The sequence below is a fragment of the Lepisosteus platostomus genome, chromosome 12 (genome assembly GCF_059453375.1).
Source record: "Lepisosteus platostomus isolate fLepPlt1 chromosome 12, fLepPlt1.hap1, whole genome shotgun sequence".
In the NCBI taxonomy this organism is placed as follows: Eukaryota; Metazoa; Chordata; class Actinopteri; order Semionotiformes; family Lepisosteidae; genus Lepisosteus; species Lepisosteus platostomus.
The window spans coordinates 8,571,138-8,592,556 of record NC_142622.1 but is presented as its reverse complement, the minus strand read 5'-3'; the positions used below and the strand labels follow the sequence as shown (position 1 = coordinate 8,592,556).

The 21,419-nt window shown below is 40.3% G+C and overlaps 1 protein-coding gene across 1 annotated transcript in view; it reads left to right on the top strand.

Annotated features, from left to right (window-relative positions):
• stk3 (serine/threonine kinase 3 (STE20 homolog, yeast)) overlaps positions 1–21,419 on the top strand; it is an 86,579-nt gene that overhangs the window by 50,210 nt on the left and 14,950 nt on the right. Inside the window, exon 10 of the mRNA XM_088600783.1 lies at positions 2,778–2,953. Within this exon, the coding sequence (XP_088456909.1) occupies positions 2,778–2,953 (176 nt within the window). The remainder of the gene's footprint in view (positions 1–2,777; positions 2,954–21,419) is intronic.

The window sequence follows — 21,419 nt, the reverse complement described above, 5'->3', positions numbered from 1 at the left end:
CAGAGGCATATGGAATGAGCTGCTGTCCTTGACCTTGCGTCCTCTGTGGGCTGGTGTAGATGTGGAGCTGTGTGTTAATTGTGTACTTGTGAGCTTTTTTATGTACTTCATTTTACTGGATGCACAGATAGAAAGCAGGTATGACTAGACTGTATGAAACCTTTTTTATAGTATACCCCAGCATTATCAGATTCAGATTATTTATAAAAGGTTATATGAGGACGTAGGTGTATGTTATGGTCTTGCAGTGGTTTGTTGTTTTTAGTCTAAAGATTTTGGCATTCTTAATTTGCAGCTTTCTAAAGATGCCTTTTTATAGTTAAAATAATATTAGGATATATTACTATTCATGAACCAGATGAAAAATAATTTTTCGAATGAGTTATTTGCAGTGGCTTGCGCCATTATTGTACTGAAAATATATAAATGGTAAATCAATGAAACGAGCAATCAGTCTATAAATAAAACTATAAAGAAAAGGAGATGGCAGAAACACTTTAATCCTACAGCTGAAAACTCCCTCAGATATGAAGGTGGATAATTTTGCCTTACTCTGCAGATTGTTCTGGTCACTGGCAGCACCAAATTGAAATGACTTGCACACTTGCACAGAGTTGATAGTTGCTCCTGGGAGCTTGATGAAAGTGGTACATCTTAAATTGGAGACTGGAACCGAGGACTATTCTGACCAAGGCCGACAGCTGCCTCAGGCCTCTCGCAGACACATTTGTGTGCAGCCCTGCTTTCAGCGGCTGTAGAGCACTACCCTGGGAGTGTCCTCCTGTTCACATGTGGATAAGATTTGCTGTCGGCCTGGAGATGCTGCTTTGTTTGCGTTTTCTCTCACCGTTTGAAAAACCATACTAAGCGAATCACTGGGGTGGCTTGAAAACCAGCTTGTCATGAGATTCCTGCTCACTCGGGGACTTTGTAGCATCCTATCAGTAGTCCTCTGTGCCCTTCCTTTCACTGTCTGTTGTTCAACAGGTGGGTGATTGTTACATAGCCTCATTGCTGTCTTCACACTGATGGGTCATTAAATGTTGTGGAAAACATCTTTTTCAAGTGAGTGTGTGCGTGTTTGTAATTTAATATTATTCATCAGCTGTGATGATGAGATACACAGGTGAAGTCTGAAGCATTATTAATGGAACATTGAACTGCAGTCCTCTAATTCTTCACACTCAAAGTGTTTATCCAGATGAGATCCTGGTCCTACTCCTAGATTTTAGGCTTTTTTTTTTGCTGTGTATTTTCTTTTGAAGGGAGTAAACTGGAGTTTCAGAAGCTGGATACTTGCAGCCATGCAGATTGCTACGTACTGTAGCACGAGTGCAAGTGAAATGAAGATGGATAGCAGTCACCTTTGTGTCTATATGCACATGACTGTGAGCTACATTTACTATTTAACAGTAGGTAAATTAAAAAGCTGTCTCTTTTCATTTAGGCTTTGCCTTCAGCACAGCTCCAAAGCCCTTTAAGTGCTTCAGTGTGTGATTTTAGCTTCACCACTTTTTCTTCAGCAACCTTAATTGCCATCTCGGCCTGTATTTTTTGCCATCATTATCTGTGACACTATATCGGTCACTGATGACATTTTATGAAGTCTTTGCACATGATGTTATGAAATTGATTAGACGATCCTGCCGTTTTTTGAAAAGCACAGGTCGCATCACATGTGGCGCGTTGGGATGTATTTGATTTCTCAAGGGTTTCTCTGGGAGGCAGAGGTTGTGTATCAATGTGTTGTTTTCCATTCTGTGCTAATTGGGCTTCAGATCTGCTGTGGAAGAGAGCTTTGATATTCTCCATCACCTTGATCTCCCGCTGGACCACTTGGAGCGCACATTTCTCTCCCCGGCATGCATTGGGGTGTTTGAGGATAATTGAGCACACAGAAATGTCCCAGGTTAACCCCAGCAAGATTTCAAATTGATCTGACTGTGGGTCTTAGTCTGAATGCAGAAGTGGCAAGTTCCTTTGTGTTAAATGGTTTGTAGGGAATGTGCAATGCCTGGCATTTTATTTAAGAGCAGTGGCTCTGTGGCTGGATGAAAGGGTGGGAACACTGGCGCTAATACCTGGGAGATGTTCAGTTTGTCTGACTGGAGCTGAGATGCACAAAGTAGTGCAAAATAGGTGCCAATTTGTGGAAAGGGGGAGACATTTTTTTGGATATTTATCAGTTGCATACTCCTACACTGTTAAGCTGGAAAAATGAGATGTGGTTATGCCTTTTGCACATGCTTGGAATTAAGTCACAATCTAGACTTTGAATCGGATCACAAATGTGCGAAGAACTTCTGAAATAGTTTGTTTGAACAGTAGTATAATATCTACATACAGGCAGGGCATACTGTCTCTCACACTCCGTCACGTTTTCTGGACATGCTGTGCCCATGTACAGTAATGATGGAACTAATTTGCCCTAAATTAAGAAATTATACTTATTCTTAGGACCAAATTAGAGCGTGTCATTTGCAAACTGCCTGTAGTAGATTTAAAAAAGAAAGCAATATTTTCCAATTATTCAAATTCATTGAGGTTATCTGCAAATGGAAAAAATTGATTTAAATAAAAATGTCTGTTTCTATCCTCCTGCCAGCGTCCCCCTGTCCTGTTTTATTGTTCTAATTTTTTGGGTACATTTCAATCTTCAGACCACGTCTCTAATTAGTTTTTAACAAAATCCATGAATTGATCTATTTTTTTTTATTTTCTTTGCTTGTTTCTGCTGCTGTTTGTAGTTTTGAACGAGGTGTTTTTTTCTCCTGCAGGAAATGCTACTTCACAGCAAGCACAAAGACCGTCCTTCATGGATTACTTTGACAAGCAGGATTCGAAGAACATAGCTCATGAAAACTGCAACCAGAACAAGCAGGAGCCATACCATTTAGCCAAGAATGCCTTCCCAGATAATTGGAAAGTGCCACAGGACGGAGACTTTGACTTCGTAAGTACCAGACTTTTGCGATTACCGTTTTTGCGCTTGTGTTGCACTGAAATGCATCCCCTTTGTGTGCGTCTGTGCCATTGTTTAACCTTGTGCAAAAACCTGTTATACTGTGAAACAAGATTTTTTTTTTTTAGTCTTATTCTTAAATGTGCATGCACATTCTCGGGAGAATGTCATGTGTAACGGCATTTTCACTGGCACTGTGGATATACAGTACGTAGTCTGCGTCTTGACTTTTTTTACCTTATAGTTAAATTTAACAAGGGCTCTTTGGCTAAGGAGAGATTACAGAACTGTTCATACCTTTGTTTTCGAGTTCAACTCTTAGTGAGCACAGCAAAAGGTGGGATTCTGATTTAAAGCACAAAAGGTTATAAATGACAGAAGGACACTCAAATGGAAAGCACACTTTTTCTTTGATTTGTGTATTAACTAAACCTTCAGAAAATAACTTGTGGGCTGTGAGCGTTCTGGCAGTCAGCATGAATGTGTCAACAGTCCTAGCCTTCGCTTCTCTCGGTAAGTAATTGGTTCATAAAGCAATGCGGTGCACTCTGTGGTATACTGGTTTATAGCTGCTGTTGTCCAGGTTGAACTGTGATTCAGTGTGCAAAATGAAGCAGAGCAGCTGGAGGAAAGAGCAGTTGGATTTATTGTCGGAGGTCTTGGTGCAATCTTCTGGTTTTGGTATGGGTTATTATAAATCATTTCTAAGGGATTTTTTTTTACTTATATGCATTTTATCTGTCCTTCTAAGGGAAAGAAGCTGCGTAAGAACAATGTCATATTAATACATTAGTTATTTTTGCACTACTTCACAAGTACTGAACTTGGCCAGATGTCCCAGAATGTTACACATGAAGTGGTGTCCTGTCATTTCCTCCGCCTTCCCTGTATTCCTGTGTAACAAAGTCCCAGCTTCTCGCATTTTTAATGTTCAGTGCAGAATTTAAACGCTTGTTTAGAAGTCCACCCTATAAATACTAGAAATGATTACATATTTAATTTATCATATTTCTAAATGATATTAAGAGTTGAATGCTTAAATGTGTCAAAATTACGTGAAAAAGACCATTTAATGATATTGTACAGTATGTACTATGTTTGGTCCAGAGCAGCAATATCTTTTTTGGTAACAGTTTTATACAATTTCAGCTTAACTTCACTTGATTTAAATTTTACACTTTGAACTGTATAATCTAACATGTTTGCGTTTTTACTGCTTCCCCACACTGTTTAGAAGATATTAATGTCAGCAGAAACACCTAAGTCTTTCTAGTTTATTTCTAATCACTGTTCTTGATATCAGAAGATCAGTACGTTTTACTTCCATTATAATTACTTGGTTCGGGGTTTATCAACCTTATGTGGATGGGTTATTTCATTAATTCTCCAGCCAATGGATATTATCTCAGTCTTGAGTGACTGAAGAGTTACAGTTGGAAGAATATCATCATCCTCTGGAGATTAAGAGCTTTTAGAACCTCTTCTGCCTCTTGTATGCCAAGGTATTATTAGATATAAAACATCCTAAGGGGTATCGACAGTTTCTTCCTAGTGAGGACCTGAGATAAGCAAGTATTAAATACAGTACATCAGCCATTTCTCATTTGTTTCCCTTTCATTGTCTTAGTTTAACATGTATTCTCCGAGACATTGCTTCATCTTTTATTATTATTATTATTATTATTATTGTTCTGCTTGTTTTAACGCTGATAAAACATTCAGTCTAGAAACCTTTGCAGTATGGGCTTTCAGATATTTTTATACATGTCCTTTGCAGTTCATTATATTCATGTTCTAGTATTTTCAAAATCACTTTAAGAAGTGCTTTCATTTTCCATCGGTTTGTCTTGGTCGATGGAACCATCTGAGATTCTGCTTTATAGCCTTTGATTTACTCTCGTGATGAATGTTTTGTGTTTTACCCAAAATATTCTTCAGCTGTTGCCATCCATTCAGTAATGATTCTGTATCCAACTTATCCCATCTACCCTTAAGCTCTGTCTCATTCCTTTGTAGTGTATAATAATAACAACAGCAACATCTAGATGTTGTCAGTGGGGAGGAGCACAGAGTAATGAAGCCTGGGATGTTTAATAACCACAGAGAACCTCAGTTTTACCTCTCATCTGAAGGACAGTGTACTTTGTAAACCTTTTTACCTGTTTTGGTTAATGGTTCTCTTTAAGGTTTGAGAAGGCATCCGTGAGTCAGGTCATGGAGGCTTGCTAACAGTCCTTTTGGTTGGTTTTCCCATTTAAATAGCCCTGTTGGTATCAGTCGTGTACAGAAACCTACAGTAAACGAAGCCTTCATCTTCGTAGTCCGTGTTTTCGGAAGACCTGATACTTTCAGCATGTGGAGCTGGGATTTTGTCTGACAGCCTGATCAGCAGTGCAAGACCAGTTTTGTTTACCAACTACCTTCTAAGTAACCCGAAGTGTAAGGAAAAGGGTTTTACTCTTGTATTGTAAAATGTAGCGCAGTATTGTGATTGAATATTTTATTCCAATGGCGTGCCTACTGTACTTGCAGCAATTGGCACTCGGAGATTTGGATTAAGTTCTTTTGAATGGCTGGCCTGAAGCAGTGATTCTGTTGGGTTAACTAAAGATAAAACAGTACATCTCCACATGAGACTGCTTTATTTCCTACCAGTAAGCTGCTGCCGTTAAGAAAGCAGCACTTCATATCTAATGATTTTTTTTTTCAGCTCCGTCTGGTTTTCTGCCTCTGCTCTTCAAATTCATCTGTCATCCTGGCTTGGGTTTTAAGTGGAATCGGCCTCTCGCAGACAGTGACTCCTGTGTTGAATATTAAAAGGTTCGCCGTTTTAATTAAGTGAAGGCGGACCGTAGAAAGGACGTCTCTTCCCAAGGAGAGAAGTGAGATAATTGCTGGTTTTGAAGGATGCACATTACCTTGGTTGTAGTAACTTGTTCATTTCTCTCCGAGGACAAAAGTGGCCATGAGAAGCCCTTTTCGTTATCCCTGTCATCCAAATCCAGCAGTTTTAATCTAACCCTGTCAAACACCTCGTTTTACTGGAGGAGAACATTCCGCTTTGGAAATAAAACTGTCAGTGTTGTGTCTAAGCGTGCCTAAAGGAAGGATAACAGATTATTTTTGGTACACATAGATATCGTGTTGGCATGGTGGTGCGGTGATTTATATTGCTGCTGCTTCTCTGTGCTGGGGCCCTGGGTTCAGTTCCGGATCGGGGGTGCTGTCTGTGTGGAGTTTGTGTGTTCTCCCTGCGTTTGTGTGGGTTTCCACCAGGTGTCCAGTGACATGCTGGTCAGTCAATTGGCTGCTGAGAAAAGTGGCCCTGGTGTGAGTGTGGCCATGTCGGTGCCCGTCTGCCCTGTGATGGTCTGGTGTCCCATCCAGGGTGTAGCCCTCTGTGCTCCCGTTGCTTTCCAAGATAGGTTCCAGCTCGCCCAGCACCCTGCACTGGATTGTAGGTAGGTGGGAAGTAAGGAAACTGTATGAAGCAGTTGGAAAATGAAAAGATAGATGTGGTACAGAAGAAATATTTTTCAAAAACAGTGATAAAGTACAGTCCATGTACGGTGGGGGTGGCATAGTGTAGTGCATTCGTAAGTGGCTCCCTAAGACCCACCCCCTGTTGTAGAAAGCCATGTATGCGACATATAAAACAGGGACAACCAAGATAATGTCCTTGATACTGCTTCGGCACTGCGAGTTTTCCGAAGGAGACAATCAAGAAATAAAAAATGCTGGTTTTAGGCTCTCCTGTTTAAAAAAAAAAACTAAAACTTTACACTTGGCCCCTGCTGCTCATTTTCTTTCTTTTACAGGTCAGAACCTTAGCGGTGAAGTGGAGTGTATCTTTTTTTTTTTTTCCCCTTTCAATCCTGAAATAAATGTGAATGCCTTGTGCGTACCAACATTTCCTTTGTGGTAACTAGGTGCATTTATAGAGGGTAAAGAACAGCGAGAGATGGTATTTAAAGCAGACAGATTCAATTATCTCATCTAAGTCGAATTTAAAAAGGCCCCTGAGGACACATCCAGGAAGATAAGGCATAGAAATGATATCTTAAACTTTTAACCTGTTTTCATAGCACAGAAGGGAATTAACAAAAACGGTCGCTGGTATGAGTGGAATTAGTTTAGTGACTTGTGTAGAGAAATGACAAGTGAAGAGAAAGTGACATATTGTATTGTTACATAGTTTCTTTTGTCTTAAGGTCTAGGATCTGTAGCCCTGGTCTTGCAGCGTTAGCGTTTTCTGTTTTAGGTGCAGCAGAGCTCTGAATGACTCAACTTAAAACAGAGGAAGTCATAGAATAATATTATGCAATTTTGCAGAATGTGAGAATTCTTATAAATGCCAGAAAATGAAGCTGATTCAATCTAACAAGCAAATGGATATGCAGTGTTTGAATTCTTACCATTACGTCCTTAAATTAATATAACAACAACCTCTTAGCCTTACTGCAGACTCCTCCAGCTCTCTGCAGTGATGTTTGTATTCATTGCGCAGGAGTCCAGACTCGTTGGTTACTATGGGGATTTAAGAAAGTTTAAGAAGGAAAAGGTTCAGTTTATTTGTCATATGCCCAAGTGCAGTGAATATATTAAATGAACTTGCTTGCTAACTTATATAAACTTGTGTGTGTGTTGGCAGGGCAGATTACCGACACCCAGCATTTCAACGTTATCTATACAATCTCTGAAAATGATTTGTTTTAAGTGGGGGTGTCTTATGTCAACCAAGCCTAATGGTAGAAAGTAGAAGTGTGGTCCTTGGTGTGGCTTGTAGACATTTGTATTTTCGGCCAGCGTAATTCCACAGGCAAGTAATCCAGAGCAGTCTAGCCTAGTTCTCACCATGACCTTAGTAACTAGGAACATTCAGCCAGAGGTTCTCAAATTGGTCTAAATGGAATACGGATACGGAGCTTCTTGGGGTTTCAGGAGTTTGAAATGTGGGTTCACTTTTCAGGAGCGTTTCCCTGTTCTCTTCTACAGAAGAAAATCTAAATCAATTCTATTTCTGTGCAGCCCTGCTCAGTTGTATAACAATTAGTGGGAGTGAAGCTGTGTAAAAGGTGCCAGTGGTATCACGATTTAATGATGTTCCAGCTCAGAACTGTAGGAATCAAGCCACGAGTCTAAAATTAAAAATAATTTCAGGGTTATTGATTTTACCGCAGAATTCAGTTTGTGTTTTATGTGTGGTATTGATGGTCATATTTTGATGAAGACTCAGGGACAGCGAATGACAGAAAATAACTAATGAAAGTACTAAACTGATGGCAGCAGAAATTACACGGATAAATCACTTTTCTAGTTGCATCATTTTCGCAATGTATGAATTTCATTCCTATTTTTCTTCAAACTAGTTGACGAGGGTTAAAGTGCTGCTACAAATCATGCAAAGTGTGGATATCTGTCTGCTGTAGCGACGCTTGAGGTGGATTTCAATTGAAACTGTTTATAAGTTTTAGAAATGGCACAGGAGCTGCTTGAACAAATCACATTAAGGCTAGCCATTCTACATTACCTCACATCTCCCAAAGGCAAAGTAATGACAGGCCTTAACGTTCTAATGCAGAATGCTTTAGAAAACCCTTCAAAGACAAAAAAATTGTACTTTTTCTCCCTGACAGCATGATTTTTAATTCCTTGCTCATACTGTACTTCCATGCTGTTTTCTTCTTCATTGGACATATCAGTTTCCTTCTCCTTTGCTCATTATGTGAGTGACTTTTAGGAGTCCCTTGTGAACCATAAAATATGACTCGTTATAGTTCTATGGGGATCTTTGCATTAAAGTTCTTGTCTGCTACAGTACGTATATCATTTCTTGCTGAGCTTTCAGCTTTCCGATCTGCTCCTCTCGCTGTATTTGACGTATCTGATGCAGCCAGTATTGTAATATATCTTTAAGTCATTATTAATTATCGTTACTCTTTTAGTTATCGTTCTTATCGATCAAATTAGCTGAGGAGTCCCGCGTGGAGTAGCCCTGTTCCGGAGGTCGGCTGCGAGCCGTGGTTGTTGGGCCGAGCAGTTAAATTCCAGTTAAATTTGGGAATGTTTTGATGTTTCGCCCATTCTGCAACTGTTAGTTTCTTGCAATACTGCCCAATCCATATTTATTCATGTCCTGCTGTTTTCTAGATTAATCGGCATGTCAAAAAATGCATTATTTAATATAGTTTTATGTGAATTTTTAAGGGTGTTTTTTTTTCAAAATGTGTATAATGTACCACAATCTATTAATCTCAACTCTCCATGGTGGAAGAAGGGAGCGTGTTGCTAAGAGTGGTATTATCTCATTACATGTTCAAATAATCTGTGAGAGACCTTAAGGTAGCTGAACTGCAAATTGTTACCTAGGGAACAGTACGATAATGCCTTTCCTTGTATTGCATACTGCGAAAAACAAAAACGTATGTCACAGCTATTAAGATCTAAGGATTATGAGCCATACAGGGATAAATTAGGAAACACTGATTGGGTGCTTGCTTTTTCTAAAGTTCGTGCTTGTCCTGTTCCAGTTTGTCTATTAAAGTATGATTGATTGGGCATAAATGTCTAGTTGCTACAGAACTCCATTTGTATTGATTGATTGATGGCTGACTGCCCAGTTCTACTTTTATCAGGTTCTGGGATCTTCCCACCCCCCCCTGTGGGGCTGATCATTGCATGACACCACAATCCATCAGGAATATCCCCGTGCTGCTCGTGTAACAATGGCCAAAAGGTCAGATGTGAATGTGGCAGTTATGCTATGGATGCATTACTTATCAGACCTGATCTGCATGAAATATTTGTGGAAGGAGCTGAAGTGGTTCTTGGTTCTTGGCTTAGACACCCTTATCCAGGCTCTTACGAGAGGAATGGGACAGAACGCCACAAGACAGCATCTGCAAGCTAGTGCAAAGCATACGCCACTTGTGCACCAGCCTGTGTTGCTTCCAGTGTCGACCGCACGGGCTGCTAGCTTGTCACTTGCACGCTAGACCCCTTGTGGATCATCCCTGTTGATGTCAAATGTACAGCGATCTTTCTTGGTAGGATTAGTGTAAGAACCTGGGCAAACATCTGCCCCTGTTAGGTGTCATGTTGTGATCAAGGAAATGTACAAACATGATATCGCCTAGCACTGCTTGAATACATGGGGGAGAGAGGGAATTTAGGACAGTGAGAATTCACAGAAAAGGGAAGACGGAGTCACATAGTTTGTCTTGGTTAGTAACTGATTAATCTTGTTACTTAACCTACGGTATGCTATTTCAGTTAATGTCTCAGTGTAGTAGTTTTTTCTGTTGAGGAGACCTCATCAGGTCCTTGAAGGAGCTTTCTTGTGGATTCTTATGCCTACAAAGGAGCACCAGTTCCAGGAGACTGCTGAGTGTTTCCTCCAGTAAATGCGTTCATCCAGAGCACAGGAGTGAGACCTGTAGTCCATTGCATTGCTGGTTTGAGCCTGGGCAAGGTCAGTACTGCATGGTTGGAGCTGGGTTTCCCACACAGCAGTGTCCCCAGCGGTGGTACCAAGTGCCTGTGAGCTTGCAATGTTACCAGAGAGATAAAGCACCTGTCCTGCTGGTTGGCACTGTGAAAATCATGGCAGGTGTGGTGGCAGCAGGCTGTCACAGGTGCTACAGTAGGTCGCCGTTCTGTCCATGCCGTTGTGCTGGTCTTCGCTGTCAATCAAGTTGATTAACAGTTGGGGATTCCAGATTGAGAACTATGATGAGTATTTAAAACATGGGCGCATCCCTGGAGCGGGCGCAGTGGCTGAGTGGCTAGCATTGCTACATGCTGCGCTGGGGCCCTGGGTCCAATCCTGGACCTGGGCCGCTATCTGTGTGGAGTTTGTATGTTCTCCCTATGGTTCGCATTGCATTTTCGTCCCACTGTCCCAAAACATACTGGAAGGTGCGTTGGCCTCAGGTGCCAGGCCACCTGCATGTCTTGTGTGTCCCATTCAGGATGTATCCCACCTCGCACCTGTTGCTTGTCGGGTTAGGCTCCGGCTCCCCTGCAGCACTGATGTGGATGAAGCATTGAGAAAATGGACGAATGGATGCGTGCACCCCTCTTTTATTTGGGGTTTCTACGGCAGTAGAGCATAACCGTGTTTTGTTACGTTTGCACTAGTCAGCGATGGTGGTAGGTCTGAATGGGCAGGAATGTGTTTTTAGGTTTCTGCCCTTTTTTAGTAACAACTCGTGAGTTCTCCACGGCAGTCTTTTTTTTCTTTTTTTTTTTTTTGCTGTTTGGATGCTGCAGAAGCAGTGACAACCTCCACAGACTCATGTTCTAAAGTGCAAAATCTCACCTATTGAGCAGAATGTGTCCACAAGGGAAAAGGCGCATCTAGAAGTTAATTCCACACTGAAAGGTAAAAAGAAGGAATGGAGCGATGGTGTGAAGCAGGTTAATTTCATGGAAAAGTTGCCTTTTCTCTTAGGTTACAGGCGGAGAGGCTTAGCAAATACTGGCAAGCCTGGATTAAATTGATTACCTCAACGAGGCCTGCTTTTATTCTATGAAAGAGGACGAATCAGTCTTTTTCATATGGATTATTACGTTTGTTGTGTTTTTTACTGATTATATTTCCATATGTAACCTCCCATCTATGCTTTCATAATGTAAATAGTTAATTTTATAAAAAAACATTATTTTAAAATGAATGATGAAAGCAGAAATTATTTTGTGTAGATATCCCCCTATAAATGATTTAATCGTTAAGTAAAAAGTAGTAAGAAGGAAGGAAAAACAGTGAGATGGCTGTGGAGCCATCTGGTCTTTACAAGCTTCCACAACAAAAATATTGTGTTTTTTATTCTTTCTTTTTACTTTTTGGAGTGGAATTGACTTTTGCTTGTTTCTTTATCACTCTTTTGCCTAAACACAGAATCCCCACTGTACCCTCACAAAGGAAAGGGACCCATCAGGGATTGGGGAAAGAAGAAATGTTTAGACAAGACGCAGTTGTAATAAAGCGTGCCGAACCAGAGAAACCCATTGTACAGTGCACGCTGGCTGGGCCATCCTTAAAACACTGCTCACAAGACGGTCATCAACACAGTTCATTGTCACCAGTACACTGCGTGTGCAAGAGGAACAAACCTAGACACAGTTCATGGTCACCAGTACACCAGTTGAGCTGGAGCTGCAGTTGTTTGTGCTGAGAATAGAATCAGGCTTGAGGTCTCAGGTGGGTGTTGGCAAGACACAAAGGGAATCTGAATTCTTCTATGTGTTTGCCAAAGGAGTGGGTACATTTGAGGTTGGTAATTAAGCCGGCTTATCACCTGCAAAGGTTTCTCTTTCCCATCAGCCCGGCTATTATACCCCAGATTGAGATCAGCTTTGGTTTTATAGCTCTGGTCTTTCTTTAATTTTCAGATTGCAAAAAGCTTGTTACATGCATTTACGGAATTCAGGAGACGGTTACTTGAATGTTTTTTGTTTTCGTTTCAAGTTTTGTCTAGGGAATTTGTAAGTTTTTGTTTTAAAGAAGGAATAGTAATTATACATAAGCACAGTTACAGCTGTGGAAAACATTTCCACCCTCAAGAGATCTTGATCTAAATAGCGCTGACTTAATTTCCTTAAGCTAATGGGTGCAAAATTCAGTAATTTTACAGAATTCTAATTTGCTCTTTATAAACAGTATGATGTTAATTAATTTAATATCAGACAGCCGAGTGAATTGCATGAGTTGCCAGGAGATAAGAGTATGAAAATTAAGAACCTTTTTAAATGCTACAGTTTTAGAGGAATTGATCCAGCATGAATATGTGTTTGGGTCCCAGCAAATACAGTGGTGGTGGAGCTTGTTGTAAGTGGACACAAGGTTTGGTTTCATTCTCTGAGCTTTGAAATGTCAGTAATACAGTGCCATTCCTGTGGATGTTGCTAACACAAAGCACTGAGACACAAACCTAATGGGAAAGTTTCATAGCTACTGGGTCATGAAGATTTAACATGGCTCCAGAGGCAGATATTATAAATGCTGCTGTATTTGAAGTTGGTTTCTGTCTCTGCACCTGGCTGAGCCTGTCTGCTGGCCTGCTTGCACACTCACCACCAGATGAGTCTCAGCTGTCTTTGGCAGTCGTGACCTACTTAATCTTAGTGCTCCCAGGAGCTGAGTGGGTTTGTAGTGCAAATGCACAGTAGATTTCTTGCACTATGAGAAATTCTACAAAATCTAGTCTCCCTGGTCGAAGCTTGAAAAGAAATCGGTCTGTTCAAGTCTGCAATGTCAGTTGCCAGCCTGGCTCACAGCCTTAATCCTGAATATTAAAATGCATTTTTTTTGCCTCTTAATCTCTTAATTTTTAATCTTTTAGCCATCAGTTATCATTGTTTACTTGCTGCTCTGTGAACTTTCACATGTTCCTCACAGAATTGTTGGTGTAAGCATTCAAACATCCATTAGTATTACTTTTTTCTTTTCGTTTTTTCCACTACAGTCTGCTGCAGTTTGAAATCCTTCGGACTGTGCAGCTATGAGACATTTTCCAGGCCTAATTGATATGGATGATCCTGATATCTCAAGTGATGAGCTACCTGAAACATAAAGTAAAGCAAATGAAGTGCAAAACAATCTGTGCTTAGAACCACTACATTAAGCTGAGCAGGGAGCAGTTTAAATTGTTGTGATGCGGAAGCACGAAAGCTACCATTCGCTGTGAACCTCAGTTCTTTTGGTCAGAAACTTCTCTGGGATGGTACGTTATCGATTTTGCACAGAATCCGAGGAGACGAGCCCCTGCCCGTTCTGCTTTGGAACGGTTGAGCGCATCTCCAAATAGATAGATTCCTCCTGTCTCTCAAGCTCCCAGATGCATCGAGATTAATTGGATCAGGGAGCCCAGCGTGAAATAAAGAAAAATACGGCCTGGGCCATTCTCCCATTGAAAGTCTGTAGGCAGAGGCGAAAGAAATGATTGTGGTGAGGTAACGCACCAGAGTGAAAACCGGTGAACTCTGTCCCGTTTCACTTTGTTTGATTACTAGAAAGAAGGGTCTTTGATTTCATCAACACATTTCCTGTGTGTGAGAGGACGGCCACTCAGGATCAGATGCAGGATAGGGTCGCCTCGAGTAGGAATTAGTTATTAGCCTGGATTCACAACAGTGGATGCAAATGCAGGGTGGGAGCCCTTGAGCAGGGCACATCACTCAGGTTCCTTCTGTTTGGAAGTGCTCTTTTCAGCTTATTAAAAAATCAGTGTTTGTTCCCGATTGATTTAGATCAATTTAAAACGGTAGGGAACCAACGAACGCCGGAAGGTTAGTGTGTCGTCCAACTCCATTATTCCAACACCCCGGTCCTGGTCCTGGTGACCCACAAACCTGCTGATTTGTGTTCCAGCCCGGCTCTCAGCTATTCTATCAACCTCTTAATTGGCTTAATAATAGGATTAATCCAGAGTGCTTAACTGCTTTCAGCTCTTCCCCGTGTTGGAGGTTGACTTTAAACTATTGCATTTCATAAGAGAAATAAAATCCCAGTCTTCCGAATAGAAATAAACTTGCTGATTATTTCAGTCAAACCACTTGGTGTTTCAATTAAGGAGTCAATTGGGTACAGTAATCGCACTCAGTTGAAATGAAAGCCCTCTGCTATTGTGGCCCTCCAGGTAAATAGTCAACATCAAACTGTTGGTGAGCATTTTACAGACAGTAAGAATTGTAAAGTAATTTATCTGCTAAGGTTCTTACATCAAAATAAGATAAGATTAACAGAACCGTTCTGTAAGTGCAGTAGGAGTGAAAGCTACATGTGATTTTGCACGTTGCAGTAGTGTGCATAAGAAATTAACTTTTTCCAACTATTTTGATTTTCGCTGAATTCTTAATGGACCTTGTTTTTGCTACCTTTTATGAATTCTGTAAAAATTAAACATTAAAATTTTCTCATGGATGTCTTAAATGCTTTTCTTTTGCCATTAGTCAATAAATTGTCTAGGGACATACTATGTAGTATAGCCCTTTTGTTTTGATTTAAGAAAAACATTATCTGAAAGTATCAGCTTAGTATGACGAGATTTATTGCTCATAAATGCTTTCAGTGAGATAGGGAGAGAGCCCAACACTATTATGCAGGAAGACAATACATCCGTTCTGCTTGATTAAATGCCTGAAAGCATTGTTTATGCAATCAAGCTAGTATTGTCATAAAGCAAGGCTTTTAAATGCCTGGATGCTGAAATTTTTCCATTGTGTTTTTGTCATGTCTTTCCACTGGTCTTTTTTAAACTTTTGTTTTATTTGTTACGGAGACGTTTTTGGGTTTTCAGGGTTCTAAGCCCTTGTGACTTTATGCTCTGTCTGCTTGGCGTTCAGTAGTTCTGTCAGAATTTATGGCTCCATCAGTTGAAGTTATGGTAGAAACCAAACTGCTTTATAAAGAGAAAAGAAGTTAGTTTCTTCTGAGGACAATTTAACAGCTGTATAAATGCTTCCTGACTAGTTATTTTAAATGATGTTGCAGCAGAGGGAGTGATTACAGTGGCACTATATAATTCCACTTTAATCTACACACAGTGTGCCATGGTTATGTTTTTTGTTTTGTTTACATGATGCTGGCATTTACTTTTTTCCCCCATTACATTATCAAAGATAATGATCTATCATAAAATACAATTATGATTAAACTCCCTTACTGCCTTTCTTCCTTTTAGAATGTCAAACTGGCTTCTGAAAGTCCATATTGCATCTCATCAGTTTTAATAATTGAACTTCTCTGTGGATGTGTGTCTTGTGGAAATTGGTCCTGAAGATGAACATTTCTGACTGACCAGATACCTGCAGTTTTAATCCATCAAGCACATGTATCTACCCATAGTCTGTTAATCTGTTAGCAGAGTACATTTCTCATCACTATTTCCCACACTGCAGCACAGTGCTTATTTTATGCTTAAATCTGCAGTAATTTTAGTTCAGTCATCCATTACAAGTGATTGACATTTTATGCATGACATTCTTTAGTATAGAGGCTGAATCCTCCCTACAGAATCCGTAAGGGAAATATGCCCTATAGTAATTCAGATCTGAAAGGAGCGATAATTCTGCTTGTCTTGCCATAATGGATGTTCATTAATTGATTAACTGATATTGTTCAACTCTGATAATTACACTCAGTTGGGAGATCCATGTCAAACAACTTTGCAGGGATTCCTTCTGAAAAGCAAGTAATGTCGACGTTATTTCAAGTGACCTCTGAACTTAGAAATAACGCAGAAATAACAGACTTCATTTGTATGGATTTCACTGAAAAAAAAGGAAACCTGGTCTGGTCTTTGTGTTTGGCATGTTACAGCTTGCTGGTTGTCTATGATAAAAGATGATACTGCATGCTATAAGTGAGAGCGTGAGTCAAGCCAATCAATTGAACACTCTTCCCTGGCATTAATATAGCCTATTAGAGGAGCACCATTTATCACTTCCACAGATGTCTGGACAGCTTGTCAATTGTGTTGTTAAAAGAGCAATGTTGCAAGTTTTCAATCGATAACCCTGATCAATGGGGAGGTGTGCTGATCATCTTTCTGTAACATTTTAAAAACAGCTATCCATGAATGACCCATGCCAGCCTGCTGCCTGAAGCTGAACAACAGTAGCTCTAGGAATCTAGCTTGTTGGCATAAAATGTTCCTGTTTTCTGAAATGACTTAGCCTGGTGTTGTGAACTGAACATGTAGCACAGTAGGTGTTTGTGGTTTTGATGTTTCTACATTTTGATTGCTCGGTGCATCCTTTCCAACCATTAAGAAGGTGAGATTCAAATTCATTTAATACCCAGAGACACATTAGGAGTACAGTATGTGTCATCTGATGGGGATTGTAGAAATGGCGGAGCTGTCAAAAAGACAGGTTTTTATTGCAAATAGTGTATACTGTAGTTTAAAAGAATCTAGAAGTAATTTTAAATTAGTGATTGAGGAACTGAGTGTAACAATGATTCATTTTAAATTTTTTAAAACTTAGGGATTTTATGTAACCCACTGAGAACTTTTGCCTTAAGCAATTAGCAGAACCTCAATTAAACATTCTTTAATTGTAGTAAATTAATACTTGCCATCATTATCAAGCCCATTTAATTTGCAATGTGTAATTTATTTTTTCCATTGTGCGTGATTTTTTAAGTGCTTGAAATTCTCCAAATCTGCTTATTCTCCCACATCCCACATATGCTTTTCACATGCAGACAGCAAAACATGCACATCTGCTGTTCATGTATTGTGATTTAAGTGGCATCTCGGATATTCAGAATCATTCTTTTGCAGTATTTTTGCTTCCTAGGTAAATGGACTAAAATGTACTTTAAGAATACAATTGGTAAATATTCATGAATGGAAATAGCAGGAAGGATTACACCTTTTAATAGTATATTTTATCTACAACACCCTAGTGTTCTACAGGGGAGAAAAAGAAAATAGGATTTTGCTGTGCATATAATTCTAAACACGTACTCGGAAAAGTTCATCCTGGATCTTGATTGCTTAGTGCATCCCTTCAGTGTGGGTGGTGGAACATTTTATTTTTTTAGAAAATAAAGCTGATAAAGATGAGGAGGGGGGAGACAAAAGGCACACAAGCCTTTCGATTGCAGCTAAAGAAAGAGAGCTGCCTTTGTGCTTCTCTTTGATTAGACATGCCTGGATTGAAATGCCTGTTACCATCGGTGACAGAACATCATTAACATTAGACCTCTCTGACGTGACGGCCATTTTGTTTTTCATAACGGTCTCCGGTTGAGAAGAAATGACGTTTTCTGTTGACCACAAAAAAGAAGAAAACCACATATTGCTCCCATCAAACAGGTGTAAGAGTTGGTAGAGTACAGAAGCTTCCCTGAACTCTGTAATTAACAGGGATGGACTGGGGGGACACTGTTAAAGCCTGAGGGATTTCATGTGTTGCAGACGTCTGGGCAGAAGAGGAAGCCTCTTCGAAGTTAAACTGTCTTTCAAAAAGCTCAGGGGGGAAGCAGATCTCCACTGATCTCCAGGCAGAGGGCCTCTGTTCTCCATCGTCGGCCACAGCACAGCGGGTGGTCTTCTGTGGCGTCGTGCACGGCAGGTGTAGAAAGCACCGTCTCAGAAAGGAAGTTGTAATACTTTCCCTTCGTAGCCAGAGCCATGGCGGCAACGCTGAGGGCATTGTGCCGTCTCTCTGGGAGCTCCGGGACGTCTCTCCTCCTTTGTGTGACACTGGGCGCTCTCACGCTTTCTGTTCACTGCTTCTGCTTCCAATCCTAAACGAGTCTAACAGCAGCTTGCCGTGTTTCCCCATACTAGCAGAAGCTTATTTTTCACCATTTTGGGTACGCGAGCGTGCTGGTCACCCCGAAAGAGAGATGCAGGTAGGAAGCTGAGAGGAGAGAGAAGGGCTCCCTAATTATAGAGGAGGCACTTTTTAAACAGTCAGTCAGGTGCTCAGGTTCCTAGAAAGCCCAGTTCCAGGTTTCAGGGCTCTACCAGGGGAAATCATTAGTTTCCAATGACGCATCTTGTGTGAGTCGTCTTCGATTTGTGAAACCTTTTGTTTGGTTTTACGTCTCATCCAAAATATGGCGCCTTTTTACAGTATAGTGTCCCTGTCACTATACTGGGACATTAGGACCCACATAGACTGCAGGCTGAGCGCCCCCTACTGGCCCCACTAACACCTCTTCCAGCAGCAACCTTAGCTTTTGCCAGGAGGTCTCCTATCCAGGTACTGGCCAGGCTCACACCTGCTGAGCTTCAGTCGGTTGCCAGATATGAGTTGTAGGCTGACATGGCTGCTGGCCATGCAGTATGTACTTAGCAGCTGTACCGAAGTTTAATGTGCCGGTGGTGGCTGTGGAGTGATGTATAAAGGAGCAGTTATCTGTTCAATACAATGAGCTTTTTCGTGTTATTGGATCAGCGTGCATAAGCTGATTGTACTAACAATTAACAGAAAAGGCCTTATCTGCAGTTTGTGGTGTCGGTTTCAAGAAGCTGTTCAAAATCAATAGGTCCACATACTGTACGGTCTACGAATATGTCCATCAAGATTAGGTTACTTTTGTTGTAAGTAAGGTTATATATCTAATTTTGTCTTATAACTGCAGTGCTTCAGTATGGCTCTTTAGTTATTACAATCCTGCATCTCAGTCTAGAAGAACATCTTTGATGTAATATTGCAGGAATTCTTAGGTAATTAATAATCGTTACGGTAATTGATAGTGTCATCGTGTTACCAATTAAAACAATTTTCTCTTCATATCGCCATGCAAATGTAAAAAAAACTAATGAGAATTAAGTTACAGTGATGTTAATGTTCAGTGTTCTTTGGTTATTCATCTGTTTGTAATTCTATAGTGTGACAACACGGTAGTCGTCGTCTGAAAACAAGGGGGGTTTTCACAAAAAGAGAGGGGAGTAAAGCAACCTTTTCTTATTGAGTCCATTTGAAATGTCTTCTCATAGTGTCTGCATGCAACCCTTGCTGTGTGTTGCTGAACACAAATGTGACTTGCGTTTAGATTAGTTTACAAGTGATTCTTCTTTTAAAACACTGCAAACAAAAGACATGGTGCCAGAATTCATTTGAATGTTTGACAGCCAGACTAGTTTTGTGTTAGCTTCTGTTTTCACAACAAGAGGCAACAATTCAATAATACATTTTATTTTGATGGAGCACTTTCATAAGCTCTCAACTGAGTACATTGTAATACACGAGCACACAATAAATCAGACAGCGGCAAACCCAAGAAAACATGGTACATACAGAAAACAAAACAACCACTAAAAATGCTTTTTGAATACACACTGACGATACGATACGGTATGTTTAGTTTATCTGAAGGCTTTTGTTAAAATTTAAAGATTAATTCTCGAATTACAGATGGAAGGCGTTTAAGAAAATGTGCTGGTATTGAAATGAATTAGTATTAGTTAATGAAAACCAAGTACAACACAAGCTCTCTGACCAATCTGTCATGGATTTTTTACAGCTGAAGTGGGTGTAGACCAATCCATCTGCGTGTGGCTTAACAGGAGGCCATAGTCAGCATACTGTATGCATCTAACCAGGTCAACCCAAGAGCCTTTCCAACTGGTTGCTCGTGATACCAGTTATGACAAGTAGAATTTCCATTTTGTACTCCAAGTAATTATTTTCTTTGAATAATTAGTACCATCTGTTTTTTTTTCTTGTTCCATTTCATAATACATTTTTCTCATGATGGTTCTGGGTGTTTCTTTGAACTTAAATTATCTTGTATGCTGAGTCTTCCAGCACAAATAACTTGTGAAAAGGCTTGTCTGCACTGAGTAGGAGGAAATCGGATGGGTGACCAAGTAAAACTCTGAGAATATGCTTCCCTGCTGCAGCTCCTTGCACAATGTTTTGAAAAGACTATAATGCCAAATGCGTTACATCACGAAGAGCTATCAAGCACGGCACATACAGTAACAATCTGAGACAACTGAACAAAACAGAATGAACCCGAGGAAGCAGAATGTGAAGGAATGAGAACTCCTGAAAGATTTTAAACCTACATCAAAGATTTGTGAACATTTGAGACCTGTAAAAGGAAAAAAATAATAATTTGGGATGGAATCATGTTTTATTATGAATGGGCAAGTAGCAGGTTTATTGCATTGTCGTTTCTGTAAGCAGAGTGTCAGTGCAACATGGTGTTGCGGTGTATTTCAGTTCCAGCTGGTTTCGGCCTGCTGTCCCTTCTGTGTTGAATATCTAGTAACTTTCACATCTGCAGGGATTTAAAAGTGTAGTGTTTGTTGTCCAACAGCTTTAAATACAGTCTGTGATATTTTAATATGCACAGTCAACTAAATATAGTTTGCTCTCTGTTTATTGAGAGGCAGATGGGTTTTTTAGGTTTGAAATGTGTAGTGTTGTAACCAACAGATCTTTAGCGTAGCTGATTTCTCAGTTCCGTGTCCTCTTCACAGTCTTCAATCCAACCCTTTACTCTACTTTCATGTGGGTTTACAAAGACAGTTTAATCGCTGGGATTCCTTAACCGCCATCTGGAACAGGTTAACTAAATGGTACCGGATAATCATTTAGTGAGCCAAATTACATGCTCTTGTTCACAAGTTTCTTTCATTCTCATGTTCTCAAAGGGATGAATGTCAGCAGTTGTGATTAACAATACATACCGATAACTTTATACTGTAATTTTAGGACTGGTTCTTTTTTCCCCTCTTTTGCAGTCCCTTGACATGTGCCTTGTTATTATTAGGAAATGATCCTCAGGCATGCGGGCGTTCAGACACTTAAACAATGACATTTCTCTGTAATTGTTCCCACTTCATCCAACACCCCCATCCACCCTGTTACTTGATTGCCTTGGAAAATTGCTGGATAATGCTGATATGCAGTTTCCAGCTGCTGGCGAGCCGGGGGCAGCTGTTCCTTGGAAAGAGTCAAGAAGAATCCAAAAGGCTGTAAAGGC